Raw genomic sequence first — 21,324 nt, forward strand, 5'->3', positions numbered from 1 at the left:
GGTCTTTGGGTCCTCAAGGAAAGCTCTGTTGTTACAAAGGGAAGCACAGTTATGCACAAATCAGTTTATTGTCTGATTTGTCTTTCAAAGAAACATGGCGTTAAGTGGTAAAGATCCCACCTGCAGATGCAGGAGACGTAAGAGATGTAGGTTCAACCCGAGTTGGGAAGATTCCCCTGGAGAAGGAAATGGCAACTCACTCCAGTATTCTTGCCTGGAGAATCCCATGGACAGAGGAGTCTGGTAGGCTACAGTCCATGGGATGGCAAAGAGTCGGATACACTAAAGCGACTTAGCATATACTCACATCTCCGTAAACCATAGAAAGCGACTTCCTTTCACAACCTAGAACCTTCCAGATCGCCTTCCAGGTTCACAATCCCTTGGCCAGGCTCTGTGGTCAAGGGGGATCTACCAGTCCTAGAGCTGCTGAAATTCGAAGCGCAATCCCTCCAGCACGTGACTCACCCCTCTGCCCTGCCCAGCCCAGGAGTGGCCTTGACGACTTGCTTCCTTGCCTTGCCCTTTCAGATTTCAAATCCGACTTCAGAGCTGCTCCCATCAGAGTCGTGGATATCTACAACCTCATGTGCAAGGTGACAGGCGTCACCCCCCTGCCCAACAACGGGTCCTGGTCCCGGGTGATGTGCATGCTGAAGGACCCAGCCAGCTCGGCTCCGGGTGCCCCGCCCTGCGCCTGTGCACTGGTCACCGTCCTGCTGGTACTGCTGGCGATGCTGGCCTAGCTGCTTGCGGCGTGTCCCCAGCACTCCGCACAGTGGGTGAATTAACCACCTCGATTCATGCGAAGACATACAACTGTTAATCTATTCTTGGATGATTCCATACACAAAAGTCCCTATTTCTTTAGATTTTTTTTTTTTGTTTATATTTTCTAGAGGTAAGGAAAATTCTAGCTTTTCATTTGTTCAACTATAGGTTATTTTCTTCTTCTTTTTTTTTTTCTGATGTACTCAGATGGCTTGTCTGAACAGGGCCTCCCGCTGTAGTGACCAGACCCCAGGTGGGTATTCTATGGAGTCCTGGTCCTTCTGTTTTGCACAAAGCAGGCTCTTGTCTGGGGTCTGTCTAAACCTGGGAGCCATCCTGTACAGCTCCTTCCATCAGGGGGAAAATGGAGGCCCATTTGAAAGCAGTAGCTGCTGTCTATTTCTGACCCAGCTCGTGACGTTTCTTCACCTTATACAAAGTCCCAGAAAGGGAGTATCTTAGCTTGGCTCACCCATCAGTCAAACTCACTAAGAATTGCAGAATTCAGAGAACAAAGTGAAAGATATGGGTTCCTTCCCAAAGTCTGAGTACACAAAATTTTCTCCCTGGGTGGAGGAGCAAAAGAGTTTACCATAGATACGGGCTTCGACAAGCCTTCTCCTAGCGTGTTTGCGGTGTGAACACACAGGACAGGAACTGGATTGCCTGTCTGCCCATCTGCCTGTGGGAAGGCTGACTCAGAGGATCCCATATAGAATGTGAGCGCGTGCTCAGTCACTTCAGTCATGTCTGACTCTGTGCAACCCCATGGACCGTAGCCTGCAGACTCCTCTGTCCATGGGATTCTCCAGGCAAGAATACTGGAGTGGGTTGCCATTTCCTACTCTAAGGAATCTTCCCAACCCAGGGATCTAACCTGGGTCTCTTACATCTTCTGCATTAGCAGGTGGGTTCTTTACCACTAGTGCTACCATAAACTCCAGCAACACCGGACATATCATCTATCATCACAGGTAGGGAAAGGGATGTCTGGCTGAGGAGTGTGGACATACTTGCAGAAATCTCACTCCATTGCTTGAAATGGTGACGTATTGAGCATAAGTTTGATGCACCTGTGTCCCTGAAAGCAAGGCTTCTTCAACAACCACAGCAAAGTGGACCCTTGAGTGACCCAGAATTTCAAGAAAAATGGTGGAGCGCAGGGAACAGACTCAGCATGATGCAACTGAATCCCAGTCACTAACCACTTGGCCATGTGATTAGGTAACAGTTAGGGCAAAGTGACACCTCAGAGACCTTGGTTTTTAAGAAACCCCAAAGAAGAGGCACTGAGCCTGAGTTGAAATGTTTTTAGTCTTCTAAGTCTGCTATAGGAGATCTTGTTGCAAGACAAGGGATACCTATACTTCTATATGATCAGAGTCACAGACATGTATCACTGCATTAAAAATGAGTTTGCACTAAATGAAGCCCACCTGAAGATGAGACTTTTCATCAAGAAAAGACAACACATCAGGTCTCACCAGGACAATAAAGCCTCAGACAATAAACACTCTGCTTATGTGTTGTTTACCTTGAAAAAATGAAAATCTACGCTCACCCTGATTCAAGAAGTCTGGGAGCCATCTCCAGACCTTGAATCATGAGAGCGAAGGATCACTGCTTAAAAATACCACATTTATCTTCACAAAAGATTTCTAAGGTTTTATGTAATGTGTTTTTAAAGCGCTAGCAAACCTTCAAGTCAATAGGAAAGGCAAATCAGCCTTTGTTATCTGTCTGAAAGCCAATTAGTGCTTTGGGAACACTGTGGTGGTTACTGAAAGAGCATCTATTGTTTGAAGTTGTCTTTCTCTGTAAAGGACTGTGTTCTAATTAATGCGGTGGAGCTCATTGTGCTCCCATGTGAAGGAAGGAGCCCTAAAAGAAACCCAGTGATTCAACTTAAAGTGGATTATCCAAGTCTAGAGGGGTACGAACAGATATACGGTCTTGAGTTTGTCCTTCCCACTCTGTTCTACCAATTTTTCCCCTCACTCATTTTTAAAATCTTCAAGTTACATAGTAATATCTCAGACATTTGCCTGACAAGGTGTAGTTACTCTGTAAGTGGTTTTGAAGCTCCAGTACTTCGCCCACCTGATACAAAGAGCTGACTCTTTAGAAAACACCCCGATGCTGGGAAAGATTGAAGGAAGGAGAAGGGGATGACAGACAATGAGATGGTTGGATGGCATCACCAACTCAACGGACATGAGTTTGAGCAAACGCTGGGAGACAGTGAAGGGCTGGGGAGCCTGGCGTGCTGCAGTCCATGGGGTCGAGAAGAGTCGGACACGACTGAGCGACTGAACAACAACAAAAATGAGAATAAGACACTTTGGAATCATAAGTATTGGTGATTAATAAAGAAAATTCAGACACTGAATGGAGGAAAACCCTTAAACCTAAAGCAATACATATGTTTTAGTGGCTTAACTGTTTAGCTAGAATTTTTTCTTTTGATTTTTGTTCTAACTTATGTTCTTTTCCCAAGGAAAATTCTATTTTTTCTAAACGCATTTTGTTCCATCAGAGTAACATTTGCTAGGACTATACACACAATTTTCCTCCTATTTTACAACTTCATCGCTAATTCCGGGAGGAAATTCATTGGACTGACCTGAAAATACCAAAGACAGGTGAAAGGTGTGATGTTTAAGTTGAAGATAAGATGAATGGCTACTGCCTGCCTGTATGCAGAATCACCCGAACCCAACTCAACTACGTTCTGAAGACTTCAGCATAAATTAGAGCAGGCCCAGGGAATTCTTTCTCACCTCCAAGAGGCCTGATTTGCAAAGTCCCAACTCTCTTTACTTTTAAAGCCACAGCACATCTGAATTGTCATAGACAGCAGTTTGCAAACCTTCTGGGATGGCCAGCATCCCTGGCCCTCTTCTGGAGATGCAGGTTCTGAAGACCTGGCACGGGGCCTTCAACAACACTTTTAAGTCACATGGATCTAAGGTCCGGGTTTGCCCTAAGGAGTGGTGGGTTCTGATTTGACTTTGGTAGACCCGAGGCTCCCACAGCAACTTCATGATCTGCCAGTCTCTTCAGGGACCATCAGCCTGGCATCGGGCTGATCCAGCTGATGGCCTGATCCCAGCTGGGTCAGCTTCCTGCCCTCCTAAAACCAAAGCAGATCTGTAAGTCCTGGTGGTGAAATGGCTTTTCCATACCCAATCCCCGTGAGTTTAAGATCCTCAACGGTGCTATCAGACAAACTCGTTGTTCAAGACACGCAGCTCTTTTACGAATTTTCTATGAAAGTGTTTTACATGTCTGTAAATCTCAAGAGATTTCCAAATGTGATTACGTGTTTAATCTTTGTAAGTGATTGGTGATAGACCAACATCAGCTCTTGTAAGCTACTTGTGAGGAGGAAGAAAGATGGTAGGCTCGACAGCCTAGTTATAAACCACAGGAAGCTCGGTCTCAGGGCTGTGTGATGGAAGATATGCTTATGTGTTGCTTTGAAATCATAAAATTGCACCTGGTGTCGTGCCTCACATGTTTTGTAAATGTCCCATAAATGTGTTGAATGAAAAAAAGAATAAATAAAACTGAGGAGACTTGCTTACACAGCACATATTCTTTCTCTTTGTCTGTGCTTTTTCAAACAAACCTTTCCTTTTTGGATTGCTATCTTTTCTTATCACCCAAGTGACAATATAATTATACTTCATTTCATGGACTAAGCATATTCCATCCCAAGCTTATAAACTTGACAGATTGGTGGAAGGAAGGAAGGAAGATTAGATTTTGAATATACTAAGCATATTTACTTTTTTTAAAGTATGACAGTTTTATCAAGATTCAGTTCACATGTCTTATAACCCTTCCTTTTAAAGTATCAATTTAATGGCATTAGTATGGTCACAGAGCTGTGCAACTATTCCACAGTCAACTCTAGAACATTTTATCACCCTGAAAAGAAACTCCATATCCATGAGCATGTTAGCACTCACCCTGCCTTTCCCACTACCCACCCCCAGGCAACCTCTAAACTACACTCTATCCCTACAGATTTGCCTCTTGGGGATATTTCAAGAAAATGGAATAGCCAGGAACTCTGTGGCCGTATGAGTCCAGGCTCTAGCCAACGTTACTACTCAAACACACTCAGTCTCTCTCAGAGCATTTTTTTTTTTTTTTGAATGCAGATCATTTTTAAAGTCATTATTGATTTGTTACAATGTTGCTTCTGCTTTGTATTTTTGGCCATGAGGCATGTGAGATCTTAGCTCCCCAACCAGGGATCGAACCCACACTCCCTGCACCGGAAGGTAAAGTCTTAACACTGGACCACCAGGGAAGCCCTCCTGGAGCATCCTTATGGTATCACCCCAGAAACCAGTAACAGCCCACGTGCCCCTTCTCACCAGCAGCCCAGCCAGGACCTCTACGTATCACTGTGTGTCAGCTTCCTGACAAGTGTTCTTGAGATGCCAAAGGCTGGCTCTGGCTCGTTCTCCTCTCTTCCACTCCAGGGTGCCGCTCAAACGCTGACCAGGCCACTCCCCTGCCAGAACCCATCACTGACTGCCCCCGCCACGCCACTACCTCCTTAATCTTACTCCTGCAGCAGGCTTCCTGGGGCGGGCACCTTGTATGTCCTTTCACCTGATGGGTCGCTCTCCCTGTCACTCCGTAAGCTCTTCTTGCCTTAGGGCATTTCCATCCTGTCACTTTCTCCTCCTTGACAAGTACCCCATCCTCACCTACTTAGTGCCCCTTCCCTGAGAACTCAGGCCAAACGTTTCCTTACACTCTGGACCAGATCAGGCCCCCTGCTGGCTGACACTCTTTACACCAGCCACATGCAACCCCACGCATCACAATACCAGTAGCTGGAAGAAGCAAGTTAACAGTCCTCTCCTAGAGCCTTTAGAGGGAGCCCGGCTTCTCAATTCCAGACTTCTCACTTCCAGATCCATGAAAGGATACATTTCTGTTCTTTTAAGCCACCCGGTTTCTAGTTATCTGTTTCAGCAACCACAGGAAATTAATACACCTTTCAAACTGCCTTCAGAGTAGTCAATCTAGCTCATCAAAGATTTCTTGAGCTCCTCCTTCACACCAGGTACTGGGCTACCTTTTGGGGACACATAGAGGAAAAACTATCTTTCCTGTCCTCACAGAATTTACAAGGTAGTCATTTCATTTATTCCAATTAAAAAATTTTTTTTAATTTTTTATTGAAGTATAGTTGATTTACAATGTTGTGTTAGTTTCTGGTTAGATTCATAATCTTTTCCATTATGGTTTATTATAAGATATTGAATATAGTTCCCTGTGTCATTTCTTCCATTTTTCAGAGGAGTCAAATTCTTATTTCTGTAGAATTAAATGTTCTGGTTGCTATGGCCAATGCAAGGAGAGAATTTCACAGGAAATAGGAGTAACACAATGAAGAAGGCATCAGCTAACCACCCTTGTCTCTCATTCCTATGCAATTAAACTCCAAATTCTGCCTCCCATCCATTTCTATGGTTTAATGTCCCTCTACATCTTGGATATTTCATGTCAAATTTCTCAGCTGAGCCCCCGGACGAACCATTGTCAACTCTCTTACCTTGGTTCCATGTCCAGGATGCTCCTTCCCACTCTCTGTCTAGCCAACTTTCATTTATCCTTCAGAGCCTTCTCTGTAAGGCTTTTCTTGTTTCATTTATTGCAGAGAAAAATACATTGCCTTGTAATAATCTGTTGTCAAATGTTCTCCAATGAGGCTGTAAGCTAAGCAGGATGCTGGGATTGTATCTTCTGATGAAGTCACCAGACCACATCTGTAGCACCAGCAACGTCTGCCCATACAACAGTTGATAATTGCCTGGTGAAATGAATGAATTATTGAAGGAAGGAAGGAGGGAAAGAAGGAAGGAAGGAAGGAATGGAAAAGCTTAGGACACTCTGGTCAGAAGATCACCTAAATTTGGACAGAGCTTCTCACAGTAGTGATAAGTTGTAAAAGCCAGAGGCAGGAAATCTTTTGTAGAAACTAGCAGGATTTGACAAATGACTAATGTGTGACATGGAATCCAGGGGGCAGGGGTTTCTTTTTCAACATTTCAGCAGGCCCCCTCTTTAGCCATGAACACTAGGAAGTGCAGCAGATGGGAATAAAGGAAAAAAAGATAAATGAGTCCTGTCTTCACCATGCTTAATTCGACTTTTCAACAAGATGCTAACACAAGCCTGCATTGTCATTTTCCTATGGCTTGAAAGAGACAGCAGAAGGCGGTTCAGAGCCCTGGATGCTCAAGTCCTAGCACGTGGAGGAAGCGGAGGTGTTCCAGTCATCGGCTCCCTTCCTCCTACACCTTCTGAGTCCCACCTGCCTCTGCGGCTGGGAAATGGGGAGTGGGTGGTGGGAGGAGGGGAAGACCCCAATTTTCTTCACACATCAACTACCCGATGCCTCGGTTTCCTTCCTGCCAAATGACAATTTCACTTGTCATTTACTTTACAGGGGTGCCCTGAAGATTAATGAGAAGATTTTTCTAAATACCCTGAAAGCCCCTGGGACTGTGGTTGAGTAAGCATCAGGTGGTGCCCATGGCCGGCTCTGTTGGCACATACAAAAATGGAAGAAAGTTCAAAAGGAGAGTTGGAGCCTTAAAAACACACCCCAAGGCTGTTATTCGGTTGGCGTGGGTGTTATATAGGTCTCTGGATGCAACTGGCTGAGAGCAAGGCGACGATGACGTGTAGGGCGGAAATTAACCCACAGCCTTCCCAGCAGGCTCTGCGCGCCCGGGACGACATGTGAGATGAAAGTTGTCGCGGGAAGTTGAACGAATCCCTGAACGAGTAGCGACCCGGAAGTCCCTAGAGAAACGCCATCCTAAGTTGTTTGAAGGTCTGTGGTTCTCAAACTTAAGGGAGAATTAAAATCACTTGGTGGCCTTACCTCTAGAAACCATCATGGTTTCCAGTTTGGTTTGGAGTTCATGGTTGGTTTGGAGTTCTGCCCAGGAATGTGAATTTACGTAAGCTGATTCTTCTGCATCCCAACCTTTGAGAATCAGGGATCTAAATTTTACAGCCAGCTGGTGAACTAAGGCATGATTCTCTGAATGGAGGGATAGACTGGGCCTAACTGAATTCTCGGAGAAGGCAATGGCACCCCACTCCAGTACTCTTGCCTGGAAAAATCCCATGGGCAGAGGAGCCTGGTAGGCTACAGTCCATGGGGTCGCTGGGAGTCGGACACGACTGAGCGACTTCACTTTCACTTTTCACTCTCATGCATTGGAGAAGGAAATGGCAACCCACTCCAGTGTTCTTGCCTGGAGAATCCCAGGGACAGAGGAGCCTGGTGGGCTTCTGTCTATGGGGTCACACAGAGTCGGACACGACTGATGTGACTTAGCAGCAACTGAATTCTAAGCCTTGTTTTAAATTATTTCTAAAAAATATTTATTTGGCTATATTGGGTCTTAGTTGCAGCAGGCAGGATCTTAGTTGTGGGCGCTAGTTCCTTGACCAGGGATTGAACTGGGTTTTAGCTACAAGACTACCAGGGAAGTCCCTAAATTCTGCTTCAGAATGGATAGTGGAGAGGACAGGGGAGGCAGAATTTTCTGGGGGAGACTCCACACCATTACTAAGTACAGTCATTCATGTACCCAGAGCAGCAAATAAATGACTGAGGTTGTATAGTTATTTGGAGCAGATAAATATTGTGCATTCAGGCTGTGTGATTGGGTAGCCACTGGCTCTATGTGGCTACTGAAAAAATGTGAGATTGAATTTAAGTCCAAATTGAGATTTAATATAAGTATGAAAGACACCAGATTTCACAGATTTAATGCAAAAAAACCCACAAAGATTTAATTAGCATTGTTTCATTGATATATGTGGAAATAGTAATGTTTTAGAAATGCATTGTGAACTAAAATATGTTAAAATGAATTGCATTTGATTCCTTTTTCTGTTGTTAATGACGTTACCAGAAATTTTAAATTTCTTCTGTGACTCACATTATATTTTTCTTGGATAGTATTGTTCTAGATCCATATACTGTCTGGGTCTAAATTTATAGAAGTCCTTGTTCTTGCCATATGCTTCTTCTGGATAATACTGGTGTGTCAAGAGCCTCTTCTTCATTGTGATCTTAGCAAGGTGATTAAATTGTAATGGCTCCTCAAGAGAGAAAAGAAGAAGAAAAAAGCCTGACCCAGCTCATTGATTAGTCCAAAAAAGGCTGCCAGGCATGAATACCCCTGCAATATATACAGTCAAGGATATAAATGAATTAATCACTGAAAAGACAATGAAAATTGCAGTGATGTCTAAACCTGTTGACCACTCCTGTGCTACAGAGTAACTCTATTGTCTAGGGTCCTGTTCCTACCTACCTTCGTGGGGAAGGAAAGAACAGGAGGGATGAAGCGATGGGGTGAGGGAAGTGGTATCCAGCTCTAGTGAGGGCAAGAGCAAATGAAGGCCATCTCACTTTCTCCCGGAGTTCACTTTGTTGTACCTGAAACAAGGCTATCCGGTCCTATCTGCAGTGACTTGAAAATACCTTTTTGAAGAGTATTTCTTTAATTTAAAGTAAGTCATGACATTCTTTTTATGGTTCTCTCATCACTGGCCTGGATGCCAGTGAAGATATGATAAAGGCACGAACATAATTCTTTTTAAATGACAGAACAGGCAGGGAGAAATTCGTAGGTTATTTGGGAGCATGACAAATTTTACACCTAGAGAAAAGTGCACGAAAAAGAGATTCTCACCTTCTTAACAAAACTGGAACTGAAAATAAAGATTTGATGTGTTCTGACTTCCTGGCTGCTCTGGGTGCTATGGCGCCTTAAAATTCTAAAAAGATTCTAACACTCTCACTGGCCTCCTCCTTTCTGGTGAGCTCGTTTGAGCTCCTCTTCCATCCTAGAGGTCTGGAGGCTTGACAAGCTCTCTGCTTCAATCCCAAGATGCTGGGGAGAATCCGTCCTGATGGCTTGAATCATGGCGATTTCACCAGGTGACCGACCTTGTAGCTTCTTTAGATACAGGCAAGAGCTGTGACTGGTGGCCAGAGAAACCCCTCAAAACAAACAAACAAACAAAACCCCCAAACTCAACTTTTCAAAAGGCAAAATTCATAGCATCTTGTTAGGCCTTTGCTTTAGGTGTGAACTCATTTACCCAGCAGAAGGAACTGAACCAGACTAGAAATTAGGTTAAATCATAAAGAGGGAAATGGGGCTTCCCTGGTAGCTCAGCTGGTAAAGAATCCACCTGCAATGCAGGAGAACCCAGTTTGATTCCTGGGTCGGGAAGTTCCCCTGGAGAAGGGATAGGCTACCCACTCCAGTATTCATGGGCTTCCCTGGTGGCTCTCAGACAATAAAAGAATCTGCCTGCAATGCGGGAAACCTGGGCTCGATCGCTGGGTTGGGAAGATCGCCTGGAGGAGGGCCTGGCAATCCACTCCAGTATTCTTGGCTGGAGAATCCCATGGACAGAGGAGCTTGGTGGGCTACACCCCATGGGGTTGCACAGAGTCAGACACGACCTAGTGACTAAGCACTGAAGATGGGAATGGCACTTCCCTGTAATCAGCTGTGTCTTGAGACAGCATTCGGCAGGACCAGGGCATCTTTGTCTGCTTGTACCGAGTTACACTAAATTGATTTGCACTGATCAGTCCAGTTGCGGCAGCGGTCAGTGTACAAGGGGCGTCACACACGTGCTTTGCCGTCACCTTCTCTGCGTGGCAGTGAGTGATTCCTCAGACATACAGCTCGCGGAGGTCAAAGAGTCTCTTGATTCCACCTTTTTTTGTTTTTACTTATGGTGGATTTTCTGACAGGAAATGGGAATTTGGTTGATAATTACCAGGCGTAGAGATAAGGTTTCCTCATTAAAGTCTCATAAAACCATGAAAATAAATCATTGCCAGTGGAGAGAGAAAGAAAATCTTCTGTTTAGACTTTTCCATGACCGTTTAGGCCAATTCTTTTTCCCCTTCCAGCCCGGTGACTTTATATCCAGCTAGCGTAGGGCCTGATAATCACAGGAAAGAATGTAGAGGCCTCTCAGACCTTTTCTGATTTCAAGTTAATGGCTTGGTATGTCAAGGACAGGCTGAGCCTGGCAGAATAAATTATGAAAGTGCAGCTGAAGAAACACAGTGGAGGAAACCCACATCATACACGTCTGCAGATACAATACAGACATAAATAAATCCTACCATTTCAGGGAAATCGAAGGGGTCCGTTTGGCCTGCCCTGGAGATCAAAGCTGGTAGGAGTCATGGAGTGGCTGAGTCCCAAAGGCGACTCCCCTAGAAATAGGATCAGCCCGCCCTTTCCTGAATCCCCCTCTATCAAAGCCGGGTCTTAGAGACCCTGATGCAACTCAGTTTCTCCCAGGATTTCCTCTTCAGGAATTCCCCAACTCGGCCACGAACCCAAGAGCTTTCCAACTATCCTGCCATAATTTTCTCTGGCCCCAAGTTCCAGCTTTAGGGGCACTTTACTTTCAGCAGAGTTGATGTGATCAGCTGATGAGAACAATGGTGTGACCGGGTCACTAGATGATAACAGTGGCTTTCAGGCTTCCTTACCAATACCTGACCTTGGTTCCCAGTACAGCTGTGCCTGCAGCCCGCTCCCTCACTGGATCACCCTATGGGAGTCGGGAGAGACCCACCCTAAGTCAGCTGGTAATTTCAGTCTAAGGGAATCCAAGTTATTCATAAACCAGGTCATTAAAATGAAGATATTGGGGGCAGGTGACCAAAGTGGAGTTGCAGTGATGAAACCTGACAAAGTCAGACAAGCCAGCCCCCTGCCGGGTGGACCAGACACAGTACCTGAACCAAACTCAGAGGTCCTTTCACTCTTTCCTGAGAGACTGAAACACGTCTTGGGCAGTGACTGCAAAGTACCCCAATATAAGAAGCCTATAAGCCTATTTCCTCACCTTCAGTGGCAAGTACAGCATAGTCCTGAAGCTCCAGCTGAAAGGCTCCATGTGTCTCCAGATGTCTTGGTCTGCTCGGGTCAACATTCACAAAATACCAGGCCGGGTGGCTTAAACTACAGACATTTGTTTGCTCACAGTTCTAGAGGCCAGAAGTCCAAAGCCATGTTCTGTTTCTGGTGGGGTCTCTCTTCCTGGCTTGCAGATATGGACACCTTCCTACTGTGACCTCAAGTGGCCTTTTCTCGGCGTGTCTGTACAGGGACAGAGAGAGAAAGCAAGCTCTCTGATGTCTCTTATTATAAGAACAGTAATCCTATTTGATCAAAGCCTCACTCTTATGACCTCCTTTGACCTTAATTCCTTCCGGGACCTCCAATCCAGCCACACTAGGGTATTGGGGCTTTAATATATAAACTGGGGAAGACACAAACATTCAGTCTGTAACAGCTTTGTCACTCGGTCAAAGGCACTGACCAATCTGAAATCTCCATTCTTAAATATCTCTTGAGAAAATGGATAGAACAGCCCTCGGAGGGCAGAATGCCCCGTGCAAGTTGACCAAACTGTGATGACCAGGGTGATGGTGGTGATGGGCCATCAGCTGGTCTTCTGCTTGTCCACCTTTCTAAGTGTGTTTACTGGGCAAAGGCTTTTGTCTGCTGCTCATCATCTGTCACCTGAGCCCCAGAACGACCTCCCCCTAAGACTCAAACTACCCAGCCCAGCTGAGCCCACCCTCTTCCTCCACGAGCTCTGCCCTCCTCCTCTCCCTTCTTCCCGTGCTCTGGGGCCGTAGCCAGAGGGTGGGTCAGTGCAGCCACATGCTGTCCTGAATTTTAAGCTCCCCGCCAGAAAGTTACGTTCCACATAATTATGTAAAATCTCCAGTTACCCAGATAACTTTATTCAGTTCCCTCCCAGTCTTATTTGATAAAGAGGGGTGCTTATTTTCTTCCTGTCTTTTCCGAAGGTTTTATTAATGGCAAGCAGGACATTCAAGTTTTTCACTGAAGAACTCAGAAAGTATCCGCAGAGTATAATGAAAAGGACCTTGGACGTTCTCTCTCCACCATCCCAATCTTTCCTGTTGCACTTTATCTCCAGTTGAAAACATTCAGGCAACAGTTTATTCCTAGGGACTTCTCTGGTGGTCCGGTGGTTAAGAATCCGCCTTGCACTGCAGGGGATGAAGGTTTGGTCCCTGGGGAACTCAGATCCCACAGGCCATGGAGCAACTAAGACAGCGCCACAACTAGAGGGTCTGAGTGCTGCAAGGGAAGATCCCACATGCCACAAGACCCGAGGCAACCAAAAAAAAAAAAAGTTTATTCCGGGTGTCAAGAGCCCAGAGTTCATCTCTCATTTACTTGAATTTTCATGAAAGCAATAGCATGACTATTTGATAGGTTTTGCAACCATACCTTTGGGGCTTCTATTATCTACCATGTATTAAATAGATTTCCTTACTTTGTGAAGGGGCGTTTGTGACACTGAAGCAGAACAAAAACCTGTTTGTCACAGGGAGCTTAATGACCCTAATGACGCGTGCTTGCTGAATGCTGGGCCCATTTTAGGGATGTTTGTTGAATGACTACATGAAATATGATTCTGCTCCTGCATTCCTGTGCCTGCTCACACTAGCTATGACATCATGACTGATAAAACTGGGAAGAGCTTTAAAGAAGAATTCAAGCAGAGAAGAACTGCTAACTGTTCTCAGGAAGTGTCCAGCATCCCAGCAGAAACTTTGGTTCTCCTGTGTGTGTGGGTTGTGCCTCGTGTTCATCACTGGGGCTGCAGGTCTGGGGCACACACAGCCCCTGAATAGGTTTGCCTCTGTTTTGATGGCCGCAATGCTAAACAGACAGCGAGGCCACTCCAACCTTCAAGGCTGCATGTACACAAAGCATCCACTTGGTTACATAAACAGTGCAATCTAGTCCTGAGAACAAGATTTTTTTTGTTAATTTAAAAGTCAGAAAGGGATGGACCATGAGAGTAACTTTGCAGTGGAGAAAGCTGACAAACACTGCCTGAGTGAGGTGACCAAGGTCAAGATCAACAGTCATACATTATGTTGATCTGTACCCTTACTATAAATATGATGAAAACGGTACTTTACATCTGTGAGCTTCCTTTCAAAAACCCATAACAACGCCAGTTTTGTCTTGGGAAAAACATTAGACAAATCCTGGTAACGGGAGATCCCATAATAAACCTGACCAGTGCTCCTTCAAACTGTCAAGGTCCTCAAAATCACGTGGCTGGTGACTGTGCCAGCCATGAGTCTAAGAGGACATGACATTACTCTGTCATGGGGCATCCTGGATGGGATCCTAGAACAGAAGAAGGACGTTACGTAAAAACTAAGGAAATCTGAATAAACTACGAACTTTGATGCATTGACACTGGCTCATTAATTGTGACAATGGTTCATTACTGTACTAACGTAGGATGTTAATGATAAGGGAAATCGTATAAAGGGCAGAGGGTAGTACATTCCTATATACTCTCTATTTTACCTCTCTGTACTATCTGCTTAATTTTCCTGTGAATCTAAGACTGTTCTGAAAATAAAGTGTATTAATAGTAATGCTGTGCTGTGCTTAGTTGCTCGGTCGTGTCCGACTCTTTGCAGCCCCATGGACTGCCTCCTGCCAGACTCCTCTGTCCATGGGATTCTCCAGACAGGAATACTGGAGTGGGTTGCCATGCCCTCCTCCAGGGGATCTTCCCAATCCAGGAATCAAACTGGGGTCTCCTGCATTGCAGGCAGATTCTTTACCAGCTGAGCTACCAGGGAAGGCCCTAGTACCACTGGGGGCTTTTGTGCTTTATTAATTAATAATGCCCTTTGTGCTTTATTAATAGTAATAACAATAGTGGTGGTTTAGTTGCTAAGTTGTGACCCCTGGATACCCCCTGTCCTTGGGATTTTCTAGGCAAGAATACGGGAGTGGGCTGCCATCTTTCTTTCTCCAGGGGATCTTCCTGACCCAGGGATTGAACTCGGGTCTCCTGCACTGTGTGGCAGATTCTTTACTGACTGAGCTACCAGGGAAGCCCAATAACAGCAGTAATAAAGCACAAAAGACGGTGGTACTAGCTTGCCCAGGCAGAGGGGTGCGCCAAGGATAAATGAGACACGTGTTTATTTATTGGACCTGAGTGGAGAAGGCAGTGGCACCCACTCCAGGACTCTTGCCTGGAAAATCCCATGGACGGAGGAGCCTGGTGGGCTGCAGTCCGTGGGGTCGCTAAGAGTCGGACACGACTGAGCGACTGCACTTTCACTTTTCCCTTTCATGCACTGGAGAAGGCAATGGCAACCCACTCCAGTGTTCTTGCCTGGAGAATCCCAGGGACCGGGGAGCCTGGTGGGCTGCCGTCTGTGGGGTTGCACAGAGTAGGACACGACTGAAGCGACTTAGCAGCAGCAGTGGGCCTTGAGGGGATTGTGTTAATGGAAATAAGCCAGATGAAGATAAATACTGAATGATCTCAAGCTCATAGATACAGAGAAGAGATTGGTGGTTGCCAGAGGCAGGGAGTGGGGGATGGGTGAAGGTGATCAAAAGGTTCAAACTTCAGGTTATAAAACAAATTAGTCCTGAGCATGTAAAGTATAGCATGGTTAAAAAAAAAAAAAAAAAGATTAAATAAAACACCACTGCACCCTTGAACATGAAAGTCTATTCAGGAGTGAATACTTAATAATCCTACTAAGCTTAATGTTTTCCATTTAGCTACTTCTTACTGTAGAAAACAGTGCTTTAAAATAATCATTGAAAAAAAGTCAGGCACAGAGATCACATATGGTGCGATTCCATTCATATGAAATGTTGAAAATAGGTAAATCCATAGAGACCGAAAGCAGATTAATAGTTACCAGAGGCCAAGCAGAAGAAGGAATGGGGAGGGACTGCCAGTAGGTCTGGGGGCTCCTTTGGGGCTGAGAAAAATGGTTTGGAATTCGATAGAGGTGATGGTCACTCAATATTGGGAATTAACCAAATGCCACTGAGTCGCTCCCTTGAAAACGGTTAAGCAAATTTTACATCAATGTTAAGCCAATTTTACACCAATCGAAAATAATTATCACAATAAAATAATGATAATCTGAAAATAAATAATTTTAAAGAAAATAATAATGATAATCAAACTATTAGTAATAAAAATAATAAGAACATAAATGCTGTGCTTTTGGTTGATCTGCTATTTTTTTCCTTCGTCAGAATTCCTAATGTTAATTTTGTATTATTGTAAAACTCTAAATGACCAAATAAAATTCCTTTCCATTTGGAAAAGAGAAAATCAGGAAGCAATTATACATCAGAAAGGGAGGATGGCCAGGGCGCCACACTTTGACTGGTAGATGTGGTCTGTTGATGTGGTGGTTGGAGGCCCACCCAGGCTCTGCCTTTCAGGGAATAACTTGAATTTTGTGGCTCTCACTGTCTCTCTAAATTGAGAGAGACAGGGTGAATGTGAGAAGATCCTCTCAGGAAGGAAAACCCAGTAAAGTTTTAGACCATCAGTTTGTGTGGGAGCCAGTAACGGTGATGAGGAGGAGGAAAAGGGCCTTGCACCAGCCACCAGGTGACTCAGGACACAGGTGACAGCCTTCCCTGGACTGACCGGGTGTCCTGGCCTCATGCAAACCCAGCCAGGTAGCCAGGTCATACACTGTGGGTGGTTTCATTTGCGACAGGGCCTCTGTCTCACCAGTTTCTTGCAACGCTTCGGCCTTGCATCAGGGTCCTGGGATCCGGTAGTCTTCAGAAGGATGAGCTGGGAGTGGTTGAATCTTGTGCCTGGTTTGGGGGCTATCCTTCCCTTTCCAGGGGTTTTCCAGGTGGCTCAAGGGTAGACAATCTTCCTGTAATGTGGGAGACCCTGGGTTGGGAGTATCCCCTGGAGAAGGAAACAGCAATCACTCCACCATGGGAAATCTCATGGACAGGGAAGCCTGGCATGCTGCATTCCATGGGGTTGCAAAGAGTCAGACATGACTGAGTAACTAGACGACAACTTTCCTTTTCAGCAGCCTCTCCAGCAGCCAGAGACTGGGGCATGCACTCTGCTGCTGGGGTGTAGCCAGGGCGCCTGGCCCATCCCTGTGTTGAGCACAACCAAGGAAACCTCTAGGAAAAGGCTTAGGGCGGGACAAGGGTGCTCAAGTAACTGCTATTTTCTCTCCCTCTGCCCCAAAATGCCCTTTCTGGCAATGCTGAGTAAGGATGGATTCATGCCACTGGGAAGGTGACCTACCACCTGGGAAGCCCAGGGCAGGAACACGGGTGAACACCCCGAGGTCTCTCCCCCCACTCTGGCACCCAGGACCATGCACGGGTGAGGTGCTCAACACCGATGGATCCTTGCTCCCTCCCAGATTCATTTCCATCCACCAAGAGTTACTAAGCCGGCCATCATTCCAGTCTCAAGCAAGACAAAGCCTCCCCATGAATGGGCCATGATTACCTAACTCAGAGCTCCTTCTTCCGTCACTCCATCTAAGTGCTGGAATTGGAACTGGGAGGAGAAAGCCATTATTTTCAGATTCAGGTCAAGAAGGTGAAGTTTAAAATCTTTATTGTCTTCAACAACTGTGAAAGGTAAAAAAAAAAAGTGGGACACCTATTTGAGACACAGAGCAAGAGAAGTTTATAATTCACCCAAAATGTGCCCTCAGGAAGTTTCCCACACAGGCACAGTGGAAAGCTGCTAGATACTGTTTCAGGCTGAAGATGTCAAAAAATTATAGTCAGAGGTAATTGAAGAACATTTCAATCCTTTAGAGTAACCATGATAAAAAAAAAAGTCTCAAACATGTAGCACATCTTTTCTTCTAATGCAAGACAGCATAATAACTGTGAGGCATTTTTAGATGTGGTCATTCAGACACGTGTCCATTCATTTATTGAACAGACATGTGTCAAAGGTTTAGGATGGGCAAATTAAGGGGGCAGTGGGATACAGGGATAGGTTGTCCACACTGCCTAGAGCAACTCCATCATGGAATACAGGAAGTGGATAATTAGCAGACAGGAAGTACTGTACTATGATATATATCCAGGATGCTGTGAGAGGGAGAAGGCTCAAGTCCTCAGTTTCAGATTTGGAAATGTTCCCAGGAGAAGAGACCTCCAAAAGAGCCTAGAGAGACCTAACCAGGCACAAGGAAGTAAGCTGAGGTAGCATCCAGGATCTGGGAGTCAACAACAGAGGGGCCAAATGATGGCCCCAGAGTCATTCTGGGAAACCCAGGGAGCTCTGTGGGCTTGCCCTGCAGAGTCGAGTCTTCAGTGTCCCAAGAGCAGTGTGGTTCTCAGCTAGTAGAGTAAGACCTGGGTTCAAATCCCACCCCTGCCAGTTATTAGTAGTTGTGAGAAGCCTTCCCCTAACCTTGACTCTGACCCTTCATTACCCACATCTTGGTGTGACCACTCCAGAGTGTTCCCACCTCTTAACTCAGAATCAACAGGTCTAGTAACAAACTGAGCCTCAAAATCTCAAAGTAAAAGTGAAAGTGTTAGTCGTGTGGGAATCTTTGCGATCCCATAGACCGTAGCCCGCCAGGTTCCTCTGTCCATGGGATTCTCCAAGCAAGAATACTGGAGCGGGTTGCCATTCCCTTCTTCAGGGGATCTTCCCCACCCAGAGATTGAACCCAGGTCTCCCACACTGCAGGCAGATTCTTTACCAGCCACCAGGGGCAAACGTACTTCTTACTCATATTACATGTCCAGCAAGAGTCAACAAGGTGATCTACTCCACATGGACACTCCGGGTCCCAGGCTGATGGAGGCGCCACTGCATCGTAGCAGCACCTTCTCAACACGTGGCCTCTAGAAACACTATGAAACCTGAAGACAGACTAGACAGCCATGTAGGGGCTGTCGTGGTCAAGCCTAGAAGTGACAAACCTTATTTCTATCCACATCTCTTTAGGTAGAACCCAGCCACTTGGGCCCAGTCTAATAGCAAGAGAGGCTGAGAAACGCAGGGGAGCATATGGATTTTCAGTGAAAGTGAAACGTTTCTGCCATAGCTGGACCATCAGGGGAAAGATGAGTCGATCAAGTAAATAAGGGCAAGACTGCAAAGCATTTTGATTCCCAGTGTCAAGCGTTAGCACATTACCCCAGAGGCACCAGAGAAGCACAGGGGAAGGGCAACGTTCAAAGCGTTGCTTTAGAAAATTAAAATTAATCCCAGGATGAAGGATGGGTTAGAAGAAGGCCCTGAAGTGAGGGAGAGCAGTTTAGAGGATGTTGTCACAGTCTTGGCATCTGGTAAGAGAGATGTCTTAGGGCGATAGAAGGAGAGGGGAAAATGGAATGAACTGTGCATTTTCTATAGAAGATTGATTACACGGACTGTCGAGATTGGAAATCCAGATTTTGGAGTCAAGAGGTGATATTTGAAACCAGGAGAGCCTGCAAGGGAGGGAGGAGATGGGTCCACCCGGAGCTTGGTTGTCTGCTGGCAAGCAGCTGATGGAGAGTGAAGAGACAGTCCCCTCAAAGGCAGCAAGTATTGAGAAGGTGAGATCTGGATTTGAGCTTTCTACCTTTTTGGAAATTTCTTATTCAATCTTCAGATGAATAATAAAGGGACTAAGAATGAAAGCCAAGATTTTTATTTCTGGGGAAGTATGGGGCTTTCTGTATTTTCCAGTTTATCTAAAATGAAGGTATGTTACCTTTTGTACTAAGATTATAAAGTAAGGTTTTTAGTTTATAAAGAAGAAAAGAAAATTGTCCAATTAAAAGTAGATTTCCAGGGGACTTCCCTAGCAGCCCACTGGATAAGACTCTAGGCTTCTACTGCAGGTTGTGAAGGTTCAATCCCTGCTCGGGAACTAAGATCCCGTATGCCACACAGGGCGGCCATAAATAAATAGATAAACTGCAGCTGAGTGCAATTTTTTTTTTTAAGTAAATTCCCATTTCCATTAACTGTAAAAACTAATCATTCTTCCCTAAGAATCATTTGCATTTTAGTCCTGTGACCACCACCACCCCATCCTGACACACATTTCCTGAGAACCAAACATGCATAGGAACTGGCCGGGAAGGTTTTGTCTGGGTGAACATATCATAACACACACACACACAGCTCTATTATGGGCAACTCAGTGGTTCTCTCTTTCCCTCTTTATCAAATCATCCTCTAATCCATCAGTTGGTGAATTCAACTTCTTGTTTGGAGTAAAAATATCACCTTCACTGGATAGGAAGAGAAAATTCCCTCCTGGTCTTTCCATCCCCTCCCCTTAGGCCACCCACCTCCATTGTTTGTCTCAGGAAGTGCCTCTTTAAATGCCAAGTGTGGCAAAATGTGCGCTGTTGGGCACAAGATGAGTGAAACCCATCCAGAATATAGGTGAATAAGCAAAATTTCTCTACTATTGTTAAGGAAAAACAAAAAGCTCAATGTGCGTGCTGTATGGGCGGAGTTAAGAGCCTTATCTTCACATATGGAGGCTGAAAGTGAAAGTTGCTCAGTAGTGTCTGACTTTGGGACCGCATGGACTATACAGTCTGTGGAATTCTCCAGGCCAGAATACTGGAGTGGGTAGGCGATCCCTTCTCCAGGGGATCTTCCCAACCCAGGGATCAAACCCAGGTCTTCTGCATTACAGGTGGATTCTTTACCGTCTGAGCCACCAGGGAAGCCTATGATGAGAAAGTGAAGCCCAAAATTTCGGTGACAGGTTAGGGCTCAGCACAAGCAAAGCTGATGTCATAGGACTTTGATCTCCCGAAGCTCCTGACACTTTCTGGTAAATATGCTCTTTTATGAAGTGAGGAGTGAAAGCCACTCTGGTGACCTCAGCCTCAGACATCTGGGCTGGGCATGCACGGGAGCCCAGAGAAACCAGGGAACCTGCCTAGAACAGCCAGGCTCCATCCAGCCCTGGCAAAGAAACCAAAAAGCAGGCCAAGTTCTAGAGGCGCTGTCATCAGTCCCCTTGGTGGGATCTGCCTGTTGCTCCTCATACTATGGCTCCGTCATTCTGGGAACCCAGCCTTTCCGAGGCCATGGCTGAAGAGCCAGCTCTTCCTCCTGTCTCTGCTCATCCAAGGCTTCCACCATCTAAGACTTTGCTCACTGACTTTGTCTTTCCTCTAAACTCCCAGAAGGGCCTACAGGCATGGCAGGCACTAAAGGCATCATATATATAAATATATAATATATACATTACATATAATATATAAAATAGAAAATAGATAATATAATATATAAAGCACTTTGGATAAATTAAAAATATACCTACCATATGATTCAGCAATTCCACTTCTAGGTATGTAGCCCAAGGAAAGGAAATCATTCTCTCAAAGAAGTATCTGTTCTTCTGTGTTCCTGGTGGCATTATTCACCCTGGGCAAAACACAGAAACATCCTAAGTGTATGTCCATAGGTGAATGGATAAAGAAAGTGTGACATACATGTATAATTTATATATATATATACAGGAGACAGGGATCAAGACCATCCCCATGGAAAAGAAATGCAAAAAAGCAAAATGGCTGTCTGGGGAGGCCTTACAAATAGCTGTGAAAAGAAGAGAAGCGAAAAGCAAAGGAGGAAAGGAAAGAT

General features: G+C 45.3%; 1 protein-coding gene and 1 long non-coding RNA gene across 4 annotated transcripts in view; one reads left to right on the forward strand and one right to left on the reverse strand.

The window, feature by feature from the left end:
• Positions 1-7,388, forward strand: part of ENPP6 (ectonucleotide pyrophosphatase/phosphodiesterase 6) — a 103,480-nt gene extending 96,092 nt beyond the window's left edge. For 2 of the 3 annotated variants that reach the window (XM_070364158.1, XM_005903156.3), the window contains exon 8: positions 532-4,359. In XM_070364158.1, the coding sequence (XP_070220259.1) occupies positions 532-746 (215 nt within the window). In that variant the 3' untranslated portion in view covers positions 747-4,359. Of the gene's footprint in view, positions 1-531; positions 4,360-7,249 lie in introns of those variants that run through there. The other variant, XM_070364157.1, reaches the window with a different exon arrangement.
• LOC138985934 (uncharacterized) overlaps positions 1-21,324 on the reverse strand; it is a 29,071-nt gene that overhangs the window by 581 nt on the left and 7,166 nt on the right. Inside the window, exons 2-5 of the long non-coding RNA XR_011462862.1 lie at positions 21,002-21,105; positions 17,200-17,324; positions 16,444-16,632; positions 11,716-11,969 (exon numbers count right to left, since the gene is read on the reverse strand). This is a non-coding gene — a long non-coding RNA (uncharacterized lncRNA). The remainder of the gene's footprint in view (positions 1-11,715; positions 11,970-16,443; positions 16,633-17,199; positions 17,325-21,001; positions 21,106-21,324) is intronic.

The sequence above is a fragment of the Bos mutus genome, chromosome 27 (genome assembly GCF_027580195.1).
Source record: "Bos mutus isolate GX-2022 chromosome 27, NWIPB_WYAK_1.1, whole genome shotgun sequence".
In the NCBI taxonomy this organism is placed as follows: Eukaryota; Metazoa; Chordata; class Mammalia; order Artiodactyla; family Bovidae; genus Bos; species Bos mutus.